Source organism: Electrona antarctica (genome assembly GCF_951216825.1).
Source record: "Electrona antarctica genome assembly, chromosome: 5".
In the NCBI taxonomy this organism is placed as follows: Eukaryota; Metazoa; Chordata; class Actinopteri; order Myctophiformes; family Myctophidae; genus Electrona; species Electrona antarctica.
The window spans coordinates 5,771,629-5,788,652 of record NC_136810.1 but is presented as its reverse complement, the minus strand read 5'-3'; the positions used below and the strand labels follow the sequence as shown (position 1 = coordinate 5,788,652).

The window sequence follows — 17,024 nt, the reverse complement described above, 5'->3', positions numbered from 1 at the left end:
ACAAACACTTTCCTGGGGTCTTTATGTGTGTAAAATGTGGTTTTAGATATTTCAAATTTTAGCAGTGTCCATAATGTCATTGACACTGGGCTCACTTACTTCCTGGACTACATTAAGTAGTCTCAGTAGTGTCTCAGTAAGACAGCCCTCCCCCTATCCACAAGGAGGAGCAGTGCACCAAAGCTTTATCTACTGAGGCCTAGTTCACAAGTACCAAACACCAATCAAGCAATGTTGGTCGTTTTTTTTGTTTTTTTGGGCCACCACAATGCTTTTCCAATGGGAGTCACATGGTTTGATCAAACATTTGTGTTTGATTGCTGATTGCTCCCCCGCTCATCAAACAAAAATGTTTGGTCAAACCATGTGACTCCCATTGAAATGAATTGGAGCAGCAATCAAACAGCAATCAGACATCACACACGGACTGAACATTTGTTGTGTAGGTGTGTACGAAGCCTGAAGATGCGGTGTACAACATGGATAATTAGTTCAATGCAAAATGCCTGCGTTCAAGTTCAGGAGACTTCAGAAGAAAAAAAAACAAATCCCTGAATGCTGCCTTCCGGTATGGCATGGAAAGGAGAGGAGGGCATTTGCATTTCTTTCATCATAGTAAATGCTGCATTCGTGGTCTGGAGAGGACAGTTGCTTGCTTTACAGACGGGAAAATATCTATGTGTGCACGTCCCTGCATTGCAGCCTATAGAGGGCGCCAGCACGCCGGCGGCCTCATGGCCACATTTTTATTTTGTATGGACTTTTCATATCTTCCCATTGTTATCATGGCATCTATTGTTATGTATGCCCATATTATGACCACGGATGTGCTTTAAAAGTGTTTTTCATTCCAGTAGGTCTTGGGCGGGAACCCCTTTTGGTGTTAGTATTATGTTATGCTTTAGCTATTGAAAAATAGCAGATCTACTAGCTCATATGCTATTTTTGAAAAATCGAAGAACGACTGACATAGAAACATAGCTTTTTTCAGAAAACTGTCAGAATTTAGAAGACATTTTTAGAATCTGATCTCAGGTCAAAATGGGTTAAAACCCAAATTGTCCGACATTGATAGTTTTCCAATAGTGTATCCCCTGGTCTACACGCGCTCTGCCTGCAGGCTACTTGTCGTGTGCACGCGCATGTACTGTATGTGTGTGGTGGGGGGGGGGGGGGGGGGGACTTTGTTTTCTGGGTGTTTTTTATAGGATAAGAAAGAGGGTTGACGACGTTTCAGAGGCTGATAAGAAGTCAGTTGGGTTAGATGTAATTGTACCGAGCTGTGTGTGAAGTACTGAGGTGTAATGAGGTGTGTGTGTGTGTGTGTGTGTGTGTGTGGTGTGTGTGTGTGTGTGTGTGTGTGTGTGTGTGTGTGTGTGTGTGTGTGTGTGTGTGTGTGTGTGTGTGTGTGTGTGTGTGTGTGTGTGTGTGTGCGCGCGCGCGCCCACATGTCTGTCTGTCTGTGGAGTGTGGGATAGTATTGCTGGGTAGTGAACAAAAGGCCAAGGTGTTCCACATTTTCTTTGGAAGCAGTTAGGGGCCAAATGGAGGAGATGAGAAGACCAGAGTCAGCTGCAGTTAGGGGCCAAATGGAGGGAGGATGAGAAGAACAGAGTCAGCTGCCCTTTGGAGGTGAAGAGAGAGAAAAGGGAAAGGACTGGATTTTATGCCTAGCAAATTGAGAGAGACAGAGAGAGAATACGACTGTTAGTGAGTGTGTTTGGTTTGATTTGATTTGACGTGACTTGATTCCAATTGATTCCATTGTGTGTGTATTTGTAGTGGTTCTACTTTCACAAACCTTTTCTGGGGGAACAATATCTGTATTGTCTATAGTACTAATATCTGTATTGGCTATAGTACTAATATCTGTATTGGTTATAGTACTAATATCTGTATTGGCTACAGTACTAATATCTGTATTGTCTATAGTACTAATATCTGTATTGGCTGTAGTACTAATATCTGTATTGGCTATAGTACTAATATCTGTATTGGCTACAGTACTAATATCTGTATTGGCTATAGTACTAATATCTGTATTGGCTATAGTACTAATATCTGTATTGGCTACAGTACTAATATCTGTATTGGCTATAGTACTAATATCTGTATTGGCTATAGTACTAATATCTGTATTGGCTACAGTACTAATATCTGTATTGGCTACAGTACTAATATCTGTATTGGCTATAGTACTAATATCTGTATTGGCTATAGTACTAATATCTGTATTGGCTATAGTACTAATATCTGTATTGGCTACAGTACTAATATCTGTATTGGCTACAGTACTAATATCTGTATTGGCTATAGTACTAATATCTGTATTGGCTATAGTACTAATATCTGTATTGGCTATAGTACTAATATCTGTATTGGCTACAGTACTAATATCTGTATTGGCTACAGTACTAATATCTGTATTGGCTACAGTACTAATATCTGTATTGGCTACAGTACTAATATCTGTATTGGCTACAGTACTAATATCTGTATTGGCTATAGTACTAATATCTGTATTGGCTATAGTACTAATATCTGTATTGGCTATAGTACTAATATCTGTATTGGCTATAGTACTAATATCTGTATTGGCTACAGTACTAATATCTGTATTGGCTACAGTACTAATATCTGTATTGGCTATAGTACTAATATCTGTATTGGCTACAGTACTAATATCTGTATTGGCTACAGTACTAATATCTGTATTGGCTATAGTACTAATATCTGTATTATCTACAGTACTAATATCTGTATTGGCTATAGTACTAATATCTGTATTGGCTATAGTACTAATATCTGTATTGGCTACAGTACTAATATCTGTATTGGCTATAGTACTAATATCTGTATTGGCTATAGTACTAATATCTGTATTGGCTACAGTACTAATATCTGTATTGGCTATAGTACTAATATCTGTATTATCTACAGTACTAATATCTGTATTGGCTATAGTACTAATATCTGTATTGGCTATAGTACTAATATCTGTATTGGCTATAGTACTAATATCTGTATTGGCTATAGTACTAATTAGTGATAATGTATCACTGATAAATATGTCATACCTGTCATCATCTGCATAGAATAGTTGATACCGGGGTGGGGGGGGGGGGGGGGAGGGCACTCAGAGATATGTATATTGCAGCTGTTGTTTTGCCTGACCGCTCACTTGACAGAGTCTGTGGATCTTAATGAGCTGATCAAATACTTTTTGAAATTGAAGCACAAGTTTTGTCAAATTGCCACTGATAATGATCATAATTCCACTGTATTAATTCCAGTGTAAAATATGATTAATTTGGTCAAAGGAAATGCATATGGCATTTTCATTATATTGTCTAATGCAACGGGTTGTAGTTGGACGTTAGTTAGTAGTGGTAGAGCTCGGGTCATCTGATTTAAAAATAGGAATAACCTTTGTAACCTGTACTTCTCTTGGAACAACAGCTGTTTCTGGGGAAGTCACAGATATGTAAGTTAGTGGGTCAGTGATAGAGTAATCTGACCTCTTTCACAGGAGTTGCAGTCATTTCATCATGTCCCAGCTGGTGGTGATGATAATTTAAGATTGTGTGCTCGGGGTGGTGCAGTGGCCTGCAGCCCAGGGCCCACCCTGCAGAGTCTATAGGGGGTTGTGGTGCAGTGGCCTGCAGCCCAGTGCCCACCCTGCAGAGTCTATAGGGGGTTGTGGTGCAGTGGCCTGCAGCCCAGTGCCCACCCTGCAGAGTCTATAGAGGGTTGTGGTGCAGTGGCCTGCCCAGTGCCCACCCTGCAGAGTCTATAGGGGGTTGTGGTGCAGTGGTCTGCAGCCCAGTGCCCACCCTGCAGAGTCTATAGGGGGTTGTGGTGCAGTGGCCTGCAGCCCAGTGCCCACCCTGCAGAGTCTATAGGGGGTTGTGGTGCAGTGGCCTGCAGCCCAGTGCCCACCCTGCAGAGTCTATAGAGGGTTGTGGTGCAGTGGCCTGCCCAGTGCCCACCCTGCAGAGTCTATAGGGGGTTGTGGTGCAGTGGTCTGCAGCCCAGTGCCCACCCTGCAGAGTCTATAGAGGGTTGTGGTGCAGTGGCCTGCCCAGTGCCCACCCTGCAGAGTCTATAGGAGGTTGTGGTGCAGTGGCCTGCAGCCCAGTGCCCACCCTGCAGAGTCTATAGGGGGTTGTGGTGCAGTGGCCTGCAGCCCAGTGCCCACCCTGCAGAGTCTATAGGGGGTTGTGGTGCAGTGGCCTGCAGCCCAGTGCCCACCCTGCAGAGTCTATAGGAGGTTGTGGTGCAGTGGCCTGCAGCCCAGTGCCCACCCTGCAGAGTCTATAGGGGGTTGTGGTGCAGTGGCCTGCAGCCCAGTGCCCACCCTGCAGAGTCTATAGGGGGTTGTGGTGCAGTGGCCTGCCCAGTGCCCACCCTGCAGAGTCTATAGGAGGTTGTGGTGCAGTGGCCTGCAGCCCAGAGCTCACCCTGCAGAGTATATAGGGGGTTGTGGTGCAGTGGCCTGCAGCCCAGTGCCCACCCTGCAGAGTCTATAGGGGGTTGTGGTGCAGTGGCCTGCAGCCCAGTGCCCACCCTGCAGAGTCTATAGGAGGTTGTGGTGCAGTGGCCTGCAGCCCAGTGCCCACCCTGCAGAGTCTATAGGGGGTTGTTTGTGGCGCATCCAGTTCGGCTGAATATACAAACACAGTTTGCCGTGTTCTGGGTATACGGAAGCCGGGCGTGGAGGGTGATCATTGTCCTACGGGCTGGGGGTGCCAGGGCGCCTCACTGGCAGGGCTGGGGGTGCCAGGGCGCCTCACTGGCAGGGCTGGGGGCGCCAGGGCGCCTCACTGGCAGGGCTGGGGCGCCAGGGCGCCTCACTGGCAGGTGAGCCAGTCGGGTACAACAGAAGTGGCAAAATAATTGGCTACTCCAAATTTACGAGTTAAAAAATAGATTGGCTATGAGATACTGTATTTTGTATCTGTGTGGTGTCAGGATTAAAAAGATATGTAAATGGAGAATAACAGCTTGATAGCTATTTATGGGACGTCCTCTTGTGCCAAGAGACATATCCACATATTTATTGTACAAAGAATTCATTAAAATGATGATATCAATTCAAGTGTGCAGGCTTTCCCACCAGAGAGGTGTGACTGTAGGTCTATCGTCGCCTTCTGTCTTTGCAATAACTTATTCATAGTTTAACGTTTATTTTACATTATTTGATGGCGCCTACATTTGATCACTGAAAGACTGGGGATTGGTGTCACACCAGGTTGGGGTCACACCTGAATCACACCGACAACTGGTCAGAGTCCTGGGATGTGTACTTATGTGTGTGTGTGGGTATTCATGTGGTGCTTGGGTGTCAGAATGTGAGGACATGCATGTGATGCTTTTCAACTTGAATCACTGTCTTGACTGCCAATTTGTATTCCGTTCTCTGTGGGGAAAGATAATGTGCATTGGCTGTGTTGTGTTTCCGTCTCTCTTCCCATCATGGAGGTTTAATACTGTGTGGACTAATCAGACCGTAACAAATCTGTAGTCCTGCTGGGATTTCCTGACTCTGCGGTGAGGGAGTGCATGGGCCCGACAACACGGCAGGTTCCCAAACCATTCTGTGAACCGTCGAAGGTCATTGTTTCCTGCAGTGTGTTGTGACATGGCAGGTCCCTTCTGCAGCGGGGTCACTTGTAGTGACAGTTCAGCAAATGCAGCCTGTGACACTTGTTTAACCCATTATAAATGAGCAGATCTACAAGCTCATAGCGCGGCACCAAGTGCCACGCTACGAGCTTGTAGATCTGCTATTTTTGAAAGATCGTGAAAATGTGGCGCAAATCGTTGAATATATATTCTTTCACAGCGAACGTTTTTTAACTAAAATCTTTGCTTCTGGGAGGTCACTGGAACAACACATTTTCACTCAGAGATGGGGGTCGGTGGCCAATTACATATATGTTTGGTCCTGATACAGAAACATAGGTTTTTCAGAATATTGTCTATTATTTAGAAAACATTTTTTTAGAATCGGCCTCAGGTCTAAATGGGTTAACTTGTGCTGATTGGTCAAAAAAAAGCAAAGTAAAGTTCTTTGTTTACCCAGGGTAAGTGGACTAAGCTCAAGATGCTTGTTTACAGCCACGCCCCGTGCCGGTCCGGGGATTCGAACTGGCGACCTTCCGGTATCAAGACCGCTCCGCAAACTGCTGCCTCAACTAAGGGGTGGCTCGTATCAATGGGCAAGTGGGGCTCAGCCCTCCCTATCTTATGGAGTAAAGATGAGAAATTATTATTATTTTTTTTTAGACTAGATGATTTTATATTCTGGTATAATCTAAAGCAGCAACAGCATCAAATAGTTACAAGAAAAACACAAAATAGGTCAAAATGGGCTGATTTTTAACAGCCCAAAAGGCTTCCATTGGCTTTCATTGCGTTGAATGATTCTGATCATAGACATATATACATAGACGCCCCTTCCGGCTCTGAGGCGTGTGTCAAAATTGAAGGCACTATTTTCCCGACATTCCTTGCGAAGAATAGCGGAAGCAAAGCGGAAGCTTGATGTGCGTAACATAAGTCCCGGAAAAGACGCGCTGTGATTGGCCAGTAGTCACTTGAGTGACAGCGAGAGACATGGAGGATTCACATGAGTGACGTCACTCGGGCAGCGACGCAGTCGCCTTCAGCAAATGCCTTCAGCACTTCTAAATAAGAAAGCTGCGGAGAACTGTTGCTTTGTGTTCACTCTTTTAATGTTTTCTGTTAGTAATCTAATCCCCCCTGGCTCTGATGTTGTATTGTTAATAACTTTGTTGTTTGTGTTTGTTTTGTAATGTATATTGTCATGACTGTTATAAAGATTTGTTAAAAAAAAAAAAAGCCTTCAGCACTGCACTTCCGCCTTCATTGGGATACACGTCGCTCCAATGAACTGCAGCGGCAAATGAGGCGTCTATGTATATATGTCTATGATTCTGATGCTGTGCTCAGCCCTAAGGCCCGCCTCTCAGCCCCAGAGCCAATAGAGGGCTGTGCTCAGCACTAAGGCCCGCCTCTCAGCCCCAGAGCCAATAGAGGGCTGTGCTCAGCCCTAAGGCCCGCCTCAGACCGTGAGGTCATTGGCTTTTGACCAATCACAGCACCTGCTCGTGTGCGGTTGTTTATGATGTGAAAGACTGGCGGGTGGAAATATTTTAAATGAAATATGTTTATTATTTACTTTATAATCCGTTTTGTCCCGTTTCCGTGGAGGGGAAAATGAAGTTAAGAGACTGGGAGCATATCGTCCATTTTGGATATAACAAAAGGAAAGGTGACAAAATACGTTTTGTCAGAGTTTGAAATTCTTCGTTGGGGCAGAAAGACAGCTGACCGCACACTGACACCGGACCCACAGACAGGTATGGTGGTCTGCTTCATTCATCTCACAAAGTTAAGAAACATAATGGACTGGTTCACATTGAGTTGGGGGGGAGAGAGAGAGAGAGAGAGAGAGAGAGAGAGAGAGAGAGAGAGAGAGAGAGAGAGAGAGAGAGAGAGAGAGAGAGAGAGAGAGAGAGAGAGAGAGGCTGTGTTTGTGTGCGTGTGTTAGTGTTTTTTCGGTGCCGCGCGCGTGCGTGCATGTGTGTGTGCCTTTCAAGTTGCTTGCATCTTTATTCCATTTTGGTCGGTGCCGTTTGCGGCAGTTCTACCGGTAGTAGCATATAGTATAATGGATGTCTTATAGCCGCAATTTGCAACTCTAGATTTTTTTTATAATGGGATGAATCTAGAGTTGCAATACCCTCCATTGACTCCCCACTCATCCAATTTGGTTTGTGATCTGCAAACATTGCAGCTGTAGTCTTATCCTCTTTCAATCTGCCGAGCTTGTTATAAAAATCCCCCGTAGACATGTTATGAGCTACTTTCTGTCAAGACATCCTCTGCAGGTGATTCTTAAGTGTTGCAGTTTGGAAGCACTCGTTTTTGTTAACGGGTCGCGCTGCTGCCTCCTGCATTATGTGCAAATTCGAAACAGGTGGTACGCTGGGCCGTTCAGTGAATTATGACGAGTGCTTCCAAACTCCAGCACTTAGAAAAAGAATCACCTGCACAGAATTTCTTGACAGAAAGTAGCTCATAACATGTCTACGGTGGATTTTTATGAAAAACAAGCTCGGCAGATTGAAAGAGGATAATTCAAGCTTGGACTACAGCTGCAATGTTTGTGAGTTTAACGTTGTTTAAGACCAGCAGATCACAAACCAAATTGGATGAGTGGGGAGTCAATGGAGGGTATTGCAACTCTAGATTAATCCCATTGTAAACAAATCTAGAGTTGCAAATTGGGGATAGGATGTCTTATAGCCCCCCCACCCAAAATCACTGCCAGCCGCCACTATGTAACTGCCCTCGGACTGATATGGGTTATCAACTGCCCTATCCTTTTATCACCCCCCTTATCCAGGGCAAGGCTGGATACAGTATGTTATATGAGATATATCAGGCCAACCTTGGCCTTAGAGTGTCTATTATTGCATATGTTCTTTTGTGTGTGTTTACAAACACTAAAACCACAATTCATCCTTATTTTTAACCAAAACAATGTTAAAATGTTGCGAAAAATAAAAAGTAGTATAGCAGTTGGGTTTATATCATCATTAAACAGCAGAGTGTGTTTCCAATTCAACCATGTTATAAATGAATCAATAATTTAGACCTGCAGCCCAGAACTTATTTTAATGAATAAAATGTTATTCAAACCAAAATCTTGTATTAATACAATAGAACTAGTACATCTGCAGTGGTTACCATTGAGACATTTAGTACAATAGAACTAGTACATCTGCAGTGGTTACCATGGAGACATTTAGTACAATAGAACTAGTACATCTGCAGTGGTTACCATGGAGACATTTAGTACAATAGAACTAGTACATCTGCAGTGGTTACCGTTGAGACATTTAGTACAATAGAACTAGTACATCTGCAGTGGTTACCATTGAGACATTTAGTACAATAGAACTAGTACATCTGCAGTGGTTACCGTTGAGACATTTAGTACAATAGAACTAGTACATCTGCAGTGGTTACCATGGAGACATTTAGTACAATAGAACTAGTACATCTGCAGTGGTTACCATTGAGACATTTAGTACAATAGAACTAGTACATCTGCAGTGGTTACCATGGAGACATTTAGTACAATAGAACTAGTACATCTGCAGTGGTTACCATTGAGACATTTAGTACAATAGAACTAGTACATCTGCAGTGGTTACCATGGAGACATTTAGTACAATAGAACTAGTACATCTGCAGTATATTAATACAATAGAACTAGTACATCTGCAGTGGTTACCATTGAGACATTTAGTACAATAGAACTAGTACATCTGCAGTGGTTACCATTGAGACATTTAGTACAATAGAACTAGTACATCTGCAGTGGTTACCATGGAGACATTTAGTACAATAGAACTAGTACATCTGCAGTGGTTACCATGGAGACATTTAGTACAATAGAACTAGTACATCTGCAGTATATTAATACAATAGAACTAGTACATCTGCAGTGGTTACCATGGAGACATTTAGTACAATATAACTAGTACATCTGCAGTGGTTACCATGGAGACATTTAGTACAATAGAACTAGTACATCTGCAGTGGTTACCATTGAGACATTTAGTACAATAGAACTAGTACATCTGCAGTGGTTACCATTGAGACATTTAGTACAATAGAACTAGTACATCTGCAGTGGTCACCATTGAGACATTTAGTACAATAGAACTAGTACATCTGTAGTGGTTACCATTGAGACATTTAGTACAATAGAACTAGTACATCTGCAGTGGTTACCATGGAGACATTTAGTACAATAGAACTAGTACATCTGCAGTGGTTACCATTGAGACATTTAGTACAATAGAACTAGTACATCTGCAGTGGTTACCATGGAGACATTTAGTACAATAGAACTAGTACATCTGCAGTGGTTACCATGGAGACATTTAGTACAATAGAACTAGTACATCTGCAGTGGTCACCATTGAGACATTTAGTACAATATAACTAGTACATCTGCAGTGGTTACCATGGAGACATTTAGTACAATAGAACTAGTACATCTGCAGTGGTTACCATTGAGACATTTAGTACAATAGAACTAGTACATCTGCAGTGGTTACCATGGAGACATTTAGTACAATAGAACTAGTACATCTGCAGTGGTTACCATTGAGACATTTAGTTGGGACATTTATTTTCCCGTCAACACGACAGGTGTTCCTGATCCATCAACTGTCCAGTGTTCTGTCCAGTGTTCTGTCCAGTGTTCTGTCCAGTGTTCTGGTGGACGTTGGTCACCTTGTCACCGCGCTAGAGTGGTTCTCACAGTGAGGTCTATATAGGAACTATCAGGGTTCATTGAGGGGGTTCTAAATGTACCCTTACAGGGCTCTAACTCTTGAGAGTGTACCAATGGAACCAAATGGACCCTTAACGGGTCCATGTGTACACTCAGAGTTATGGGGATCCTCGGAATTATAAAGTTTCGAGGACAACCACTGCCGTCGTCCAGCCTTGGCTGGGAGAATATGTTGAGAAGATATCGTATATATTGGTATGGTGTGAAAAGTGTCTGTCAGCAGGGAGCAGAGCGTGTGCAGCATTGATGTAATGGCAGCGTGCGGAGGGGAGCAGTGATGTTATTATGTGGTCATGGGGCAGACCAAGGCTTTGCATTATTGATGTCCATTACGGCAGACTCTTTGCAGTCCAGACGTGCCATCAGGGGAGGCGGTGGCTGTCAGGTAAATGTCCCCGCTGCCCTGCCCTGCACTGGTACAACATGACTCCCAGTCCCAGAGCACTTTTCATGCAACCTGCTCCCTCCCTGCGTGTCTGATAAATGAACACAAGTTGTACATCTCACGAGGGGCCCCGTCACCCGCAGAGGAGGTTTCTCAGTTATTAAATCTGATCCACCGTGCAGCGCAGCAGGGGGGACGCTTTTGTTTGGTCTTTATTCCACTTCCTTCAACACAGATTTAATGTGCTGTGACTGGTGATTAATAAACCACTGAAGTCCAATTTTCAGAGCGTTTCAACGTCTTTCAATTCTTCCAAACAACCGAATCTACAAACTCATTATGCGTAGCCATAGGACGGGGTTGGGTTGTTCTTTTTTTGCCAATAAGGAAAAGGAACATGCCCAGAATAGGAGGTCAGGGATAAAGTGGTTGAATTCAGAAAGTAAGCCCCCGCACTCTCCCCCCCATCTACCGTCCCACCCGTACCTTTGGCCTTGGCGCCACCTTGGCAATGCTTTGTAGCCGTTCTGTGGCATTTCACCAGAGGCTTGGATTGATTTTGTGCTATATTGATTAACCGGGAGCTGCTTTGCTCCCAGTCACAAAACATCACTTTAAACAACAATTTATATGTAGAGGAACGGGCCACGGCGGACCACATTGTGGATAAGTTTACAAAGTCATGCATCGAGGAAGATGTTTGATTGAGTGGAGGTGTTTATAGAACCCCCCCCTAAAACACTCCAATCAATCAGCCCCTCAGACAAGCCCGCCTATAGACCAGACAAAGAAGATTGGAGCTGGCATTGGGATATGCTGTGGGAATTCAATGCCTTGTGTTTATTTATCTATGTGGTCTTGAATTCCTCGACCTTTTCTTGTACCCAGAGGCCCAATTAACTGAGCATAACAATGGCTGTGGCTCAACTCTCGGTCGCCCCAAACTGGCACTGATAAACACACCAGATATAGAGACAGACACACAAGTTTTGCCGGGTGAAAGAGGTCCCGACTGCCAGAGAAAAAGATCACATGGTTGGTTGCCTAGTGAGATATCTTGACATGCTGTGGACTCTTGCTTCAGAGTAAGTCACTGAAATTGCACTAATGGTTGCAGCGGCAAATTTGTGCCCAGAGAACTCACCATAAAGACGAAAACATGGGGGTCCTCTTGACCCCATGTCCAGCTCACATTCTGACAGCACCAGCAAATGTATTGTCAGTTAACATTAAAATAATTCTTTGTCAAGGGCCTTTCTGTGCGGAGTTTGCATGTTCTCCCCGTGTCCCCTAGGGTAGGTACCCTCACAAAAACATGCAGTAATCCTGGTCTCTAAACAAACTGCCTTTGGCTCCCCCTGGCCAGCCGGGGCGCCTGATGGAGGGGAAAGGAACTGGTTGGAATAACGTGTTCCTCCCACGCACTACGTCCAACCAGGCAAACTCCCCCCTGTCACGTGTAAAGGAGCAACTTGGACACTCAGGCAGGAAGGAAGCATGAGTTCAAGTCCGTTGCTCTCCCCATGTCCCCCATATATGGGGACTAGGTTGGCGGAGGGTGTGTAGAGAGCCCAGGATCACATTAGATAATTGGCACAGGGGTGAAAAAATGGGTTACAAAATTGAGGGATAAAAAAAAAAAAAATCTTTGTCGCCTCTCCTCAAAAACAGAGGCTACATGAACCAGGTGATATAATCCACTGGTTCTCAATGTGGAGTCCAAAGACCTCGTGGTCCTTTAGGGGGTTCCAGTGGGGGGGTCTCCAGCAAAATGAGGAACAGTTCAATCACTTAAGCCAAAAATAGCAGCTCTACTGGTCTATGGTCAAATACGTATTCATTCGGGGTCCCTTGTCATGAAAATACTTGAGAACCACTGATAGAATCCTTTAGAAGTTGATGACCATGAGAACCACTGAGTTGATGACCTCACCATGCACACCAGGTTCACTTATTAAATCAATTCTGGGAGATGGAGAGACAAGGGCCTCATCATATCCAGAGGATGACTGATTACACAGAGCAGGTGTCTTCGACGCTGAGACCATAATTTAGTGCCTCTTCAAACTGATGAACGACATGTAGAGAGCAGCGTGCACTGCCGGGGCAGCGAGGGCTTGGAGATTTGCACACTCACACACCTGTGTTTGTGTGCATGTTTGTGTGGTGTGTGGCCTCGTGTTGCAGTTAGACATGTAACGATATATCGTATATCTGGATATATCGATATTATATCTCGAGGATATGTATCGATTTATTAAAAATCGATTTTCAAAGAAATAGTGTGTGATATGAAATGTGAGCTGTAATCATATTCCATCATATTCACATGCTTTTGGAGAGAAATGAGACAGACTCCATGCAGTCACTTTCAGTAGTAGAGGCCTGCAGAGGGGAGCCCCGGGAGCTGTATGTGTCTGACTGTGCCCAGGTGATGGTTGTTAATTGATGCTCATTAATACATCAAGGAAGGCAATTATGTTTCTGCACTGTCAAATAGGTCTACATCTATCCTAAGATGCCACATGAGTGATGCCACATGAGCTAGGTTTAAACAAGAAAGCTTGTTTACAGTTAAATTAAGTAATTTTACATGAAAAGTAATGCTACTTTTGCAATGTAGTTAAAAAAAAATTGTGAAAAAAGCTTGGGGAGGGAAGAGAAATCATTAAAAAAAATGTTTTGGTCATTTGTCTGGAAAATAATTGTGTTGAAAATATCGTGAAAAATCGTATCGTGAACCTCATATCGTGATACCTATATTGTGAGTTGAGTGTATCGTTACATGCCTAGTTGCAGACTTGCAGTGCATCCGTCATGCGTCCATACGCATGCTTGGGCCTGCATATAGGAATGAAAAAATAAAATAAAGAATAAAAAAACAAATTGATTTGATTGATTATAAAGAAACAAACATCTATTTTAATTAAATAATCTTTAGACTAGAGGATCACAATGGCAGAACCCTCTGTGATTACATGGTGTTTGCTTTATGTGGACAATGTTGTTTACACAATGTTGTTTGCCTTTTGTTATTTGCTCCATCTGTTGTTGGACGATTCGCCTTTGTCTCATTCCAAGTAACTCTGGTGTGCGTGCGTGCGTGCGTGCGTGCGTGCGTGCGTGCGTGCGTGCGTGCGTGCGTGCGTGCGTGCGTGCGTGCGTGCGTGCGTGCGTGCGTGCGTGCGTGCGTGGGCACGTGGCATATGCCCATGCCACATGGGTGTTTGACTGCAAATTTGATGTCCGTTCTCAGTCAGGGGTCCAAGTGAACATTCATGACTCTCTCTCTCTCTCTCTCTCTCTCTCTCTCTTTCCCTGTTATGCGTCTCTTATTTCCAGGTCTTAGGCGTTAATTCAGTGATAACGCCACCATGTGTAATCCATATGAAGTCCCACTGAACACAAACACATAAGGCTTAACTCTTTGAGAGTTTCATGGATTTCTATATAGTTTTTAGACTTCTCTATGGCAGAATGGCGTTTTTGAATGATTTATTGAAAATTCTCTGCTGTGAATGTGTGACAACGAAAGACCTTCAGAGAAAGCTTGGCTTGTCTGCTTCCAGGAAAAAAATGAACTGAGTTGATAAAATGTTTAGTTGTGGTGTTGGAAGCCATTTAAAAGAGCCTGCATTTACACTGGGTAGTGTTTCTAGGACAACAAAAAAAGTTATGACCGGTTGAAGTTTTATTTTCTAAATAACTTTTTTTCTGCTGGGCGTACATAGCCATGCAATATCTCATTTTAAAGGGTGAGTTGTCTAGTTCAATTAAAATAAAATAAAAAGTTTCTCACATGTACCACTGTAGATATTTTGCCATCTATAAATAGCATGGTCAGTCATGATCAATCTGACCTATCCAGCTAAAAGTCCCCCTAGCTCTGAAATGGAACATCATATAAACTCAATTCTTTTTGGGGGTAAAATTAGACATTCTAACGCACATTTTGATATATACCATGTTTACATAGTCTTACCAGTACCGTGTCTATTCATGCATGTATCTCAAAAACCTGTTGTGAAGAAACAGTTTTGATAAAAAACTCATCCAAGGACATTGTTTTGATATGACTTTGTGCCCATGATATGTATCAAAATATAGACTTGAATGTATACTGTATTATAACAACAAAATTGGGTTCTTACCATCTACCGTTACAGAGTAAATCACAGTTGAAACTCGCTTAGTCAAACCATAAACCTCAGACTAGTGAACAAAATAGCCATGACAGGTCTAACTCATTGTAAAAGCTTGTCTTTTATTTTTTATGACTAACATAATACAATTATAATAAATATTACAGAAAATAAATAGGCCTACATACAAAACAGTTGTCCCCAAACTCCCCAGTGTCCCCAAACCACTGCATTCCAGTTGTTCTTGACGGTGTGTGTGTGTGTAGGCTAAATTTAAAAAAAACAACAACTGAAATGAATGAATGCATCCGGTTCAGTGTCGGAGAACTCCATCGCAGTCTTGACTCTTCGTCTTCATCATCATCATCATCATCATCCTCCTCATCTGATGCCAGTTCTAAATATATAAAAAATAAACATTTAGCTGTAGTCAGCCCGGCCAATAGCCAGTTGGGGGGGGGGGGACGTAGGCTATCTGACATCATCGTCATCATCATCATCACACGGAGACACACTAAACAATGTACAATCATGATTGTATACAATATACAATGAATGCAATTATCATGCAAGCTCAGACGTCAATGAAACGTCATACAGATCTTATATAATACGCTACTGTTAGCTTCACTCCCCGTCCCCCCTCCGATCCTTGTAGCAACGTCATCATAACCACGCGTTGCTTCAGTAAACGATGCATGTTTGTTCTCCGTCTTTGTAGACAGTAAATAAAAGGAGCGAACATTACTCTAAAGATCAGATCGCCTATAAGGCACGCTACAATATAAAATACTTGTACTGCCATGCGTGCATGCCTGCTACGATACATTTGTACTGCACCAAACAACCGATCGACACCAACCCCCCCTCCAGCCCTTAGCCAGCACCAATGCACCGACCAACACCATTAGCCAGCACCTTCGGTGCTGGCTAATGGCTGGGGGCCATCGTGGTGAGTCATTCTGGCGTCATGATCTGACTAGTAGTAGTAATTATCCAAGCATCTATTTGTAGCGATCATCTTATGATTTCTGATCACTATAGAAGGGCATTTTCTACAATAAGATTACCTCAAAACATTCCGGGTTGATCGTCTTCTTCAATGGTTTCCCGGTATAGCTCATCGGACGACGATGGGGAGACAATGAAAAAAGGAGGGAGGGAGCAGCGAGTCTCGCTGTAAGCACTGGACCAGGGCTACTCCGCCTGGAGAAGGCGACTGGGACGCGTATGGATCAATACTACTACCACAAAACTCGCTCAAATAAATAGTACTGCTTTCAACTTTTTCTGCTAGAAAATCGCTCGGGCGAGACGGCAAACAGGCAAAACAATGATAACTATGAAGACTCCCTCTGCCCCCACTGTTTACAGGGGGTGGGACCAGCTTCCAATGGCAACACGTACACGTGTGTCACGTGACACGGGTTTTCTGGGTAATGTAGTTGGAATATAAGCTCAGGAATTTAAACAGCGCTTCGGAGCATATTAATATGTTTAGATTCATCAAAAACTGTGAAGACGCCAATTGGCGTCATTGATCATTTACGGAATTCTGATGAAGACGCCAATTGGCGTCTTTCATCTTCTAAGGGTTAAGACCCGCCAGGATGTTTTACGCATTGGGGGAGTGTTCATATGTTAATTAAAGGGTAAGACCACTTTTTGAGAGGTTTGGGTTGTTTTCTTACCTTTATTATGGGCAAACTAGTCAATTCAATGAGTTATTTCGCTCCATTGTGTTGTTTATTAGCAATTTAAGAAATGAAAAATAGTCGCTCATTGACTTCCATTGTAACGGGGAAACAGCTCACTCTAAGTCACTCTTTTAGCACATGAACCAAAGCTGATTCTGACAGTTTATGACATCAGGAAAACTCATGCGGTTTTATTTTCGTCTTTTAAGATAGATTTATAAAGTTACTATTTTGGTTGGAGATATACTGAAGCAGTACTCTGGCGTTCCCAACTCTTGCGGGGACGTCTTGCGATATTTTGTTTGTAAACAAGTCTCCACGCTGTTTGAGATGCACCCAGCTGCAGCCACGCATACGAGCAGTCCAAGGCCTCACTCACACCTTCACAAGAGATTGATGTA

At 43.3% G+C, this 17,024-nt stretch overlaps 1 protein-coding gene across 1 annotated transcript in view; it reads left to right on the top strand.

Moving 5' to 3' along the window:
- The first annotated feature begins 7,104 nt into the window (after positions 1 to 7,104).
- The window catches only part of LOC306923648 (neural-cadherin-like), a 424,677-nt gene continuing 414,757 nt past the window's right edge, over positions 7,105 to 17,024 (top strand). Inside the window, exon 1 of the mRNA XM_079501857.1 lies at positions 7,105 to 7,297. Within this exon, the coding sequence (XP_079357983.1) occupies positions 7,183 to 7,297 (115 nt within the window). The 5' untranslated portion in view covers positions 7,105 to 7,182. The remainder of the gene's footprint in view (positions 7,298 to 17,024) is intronic.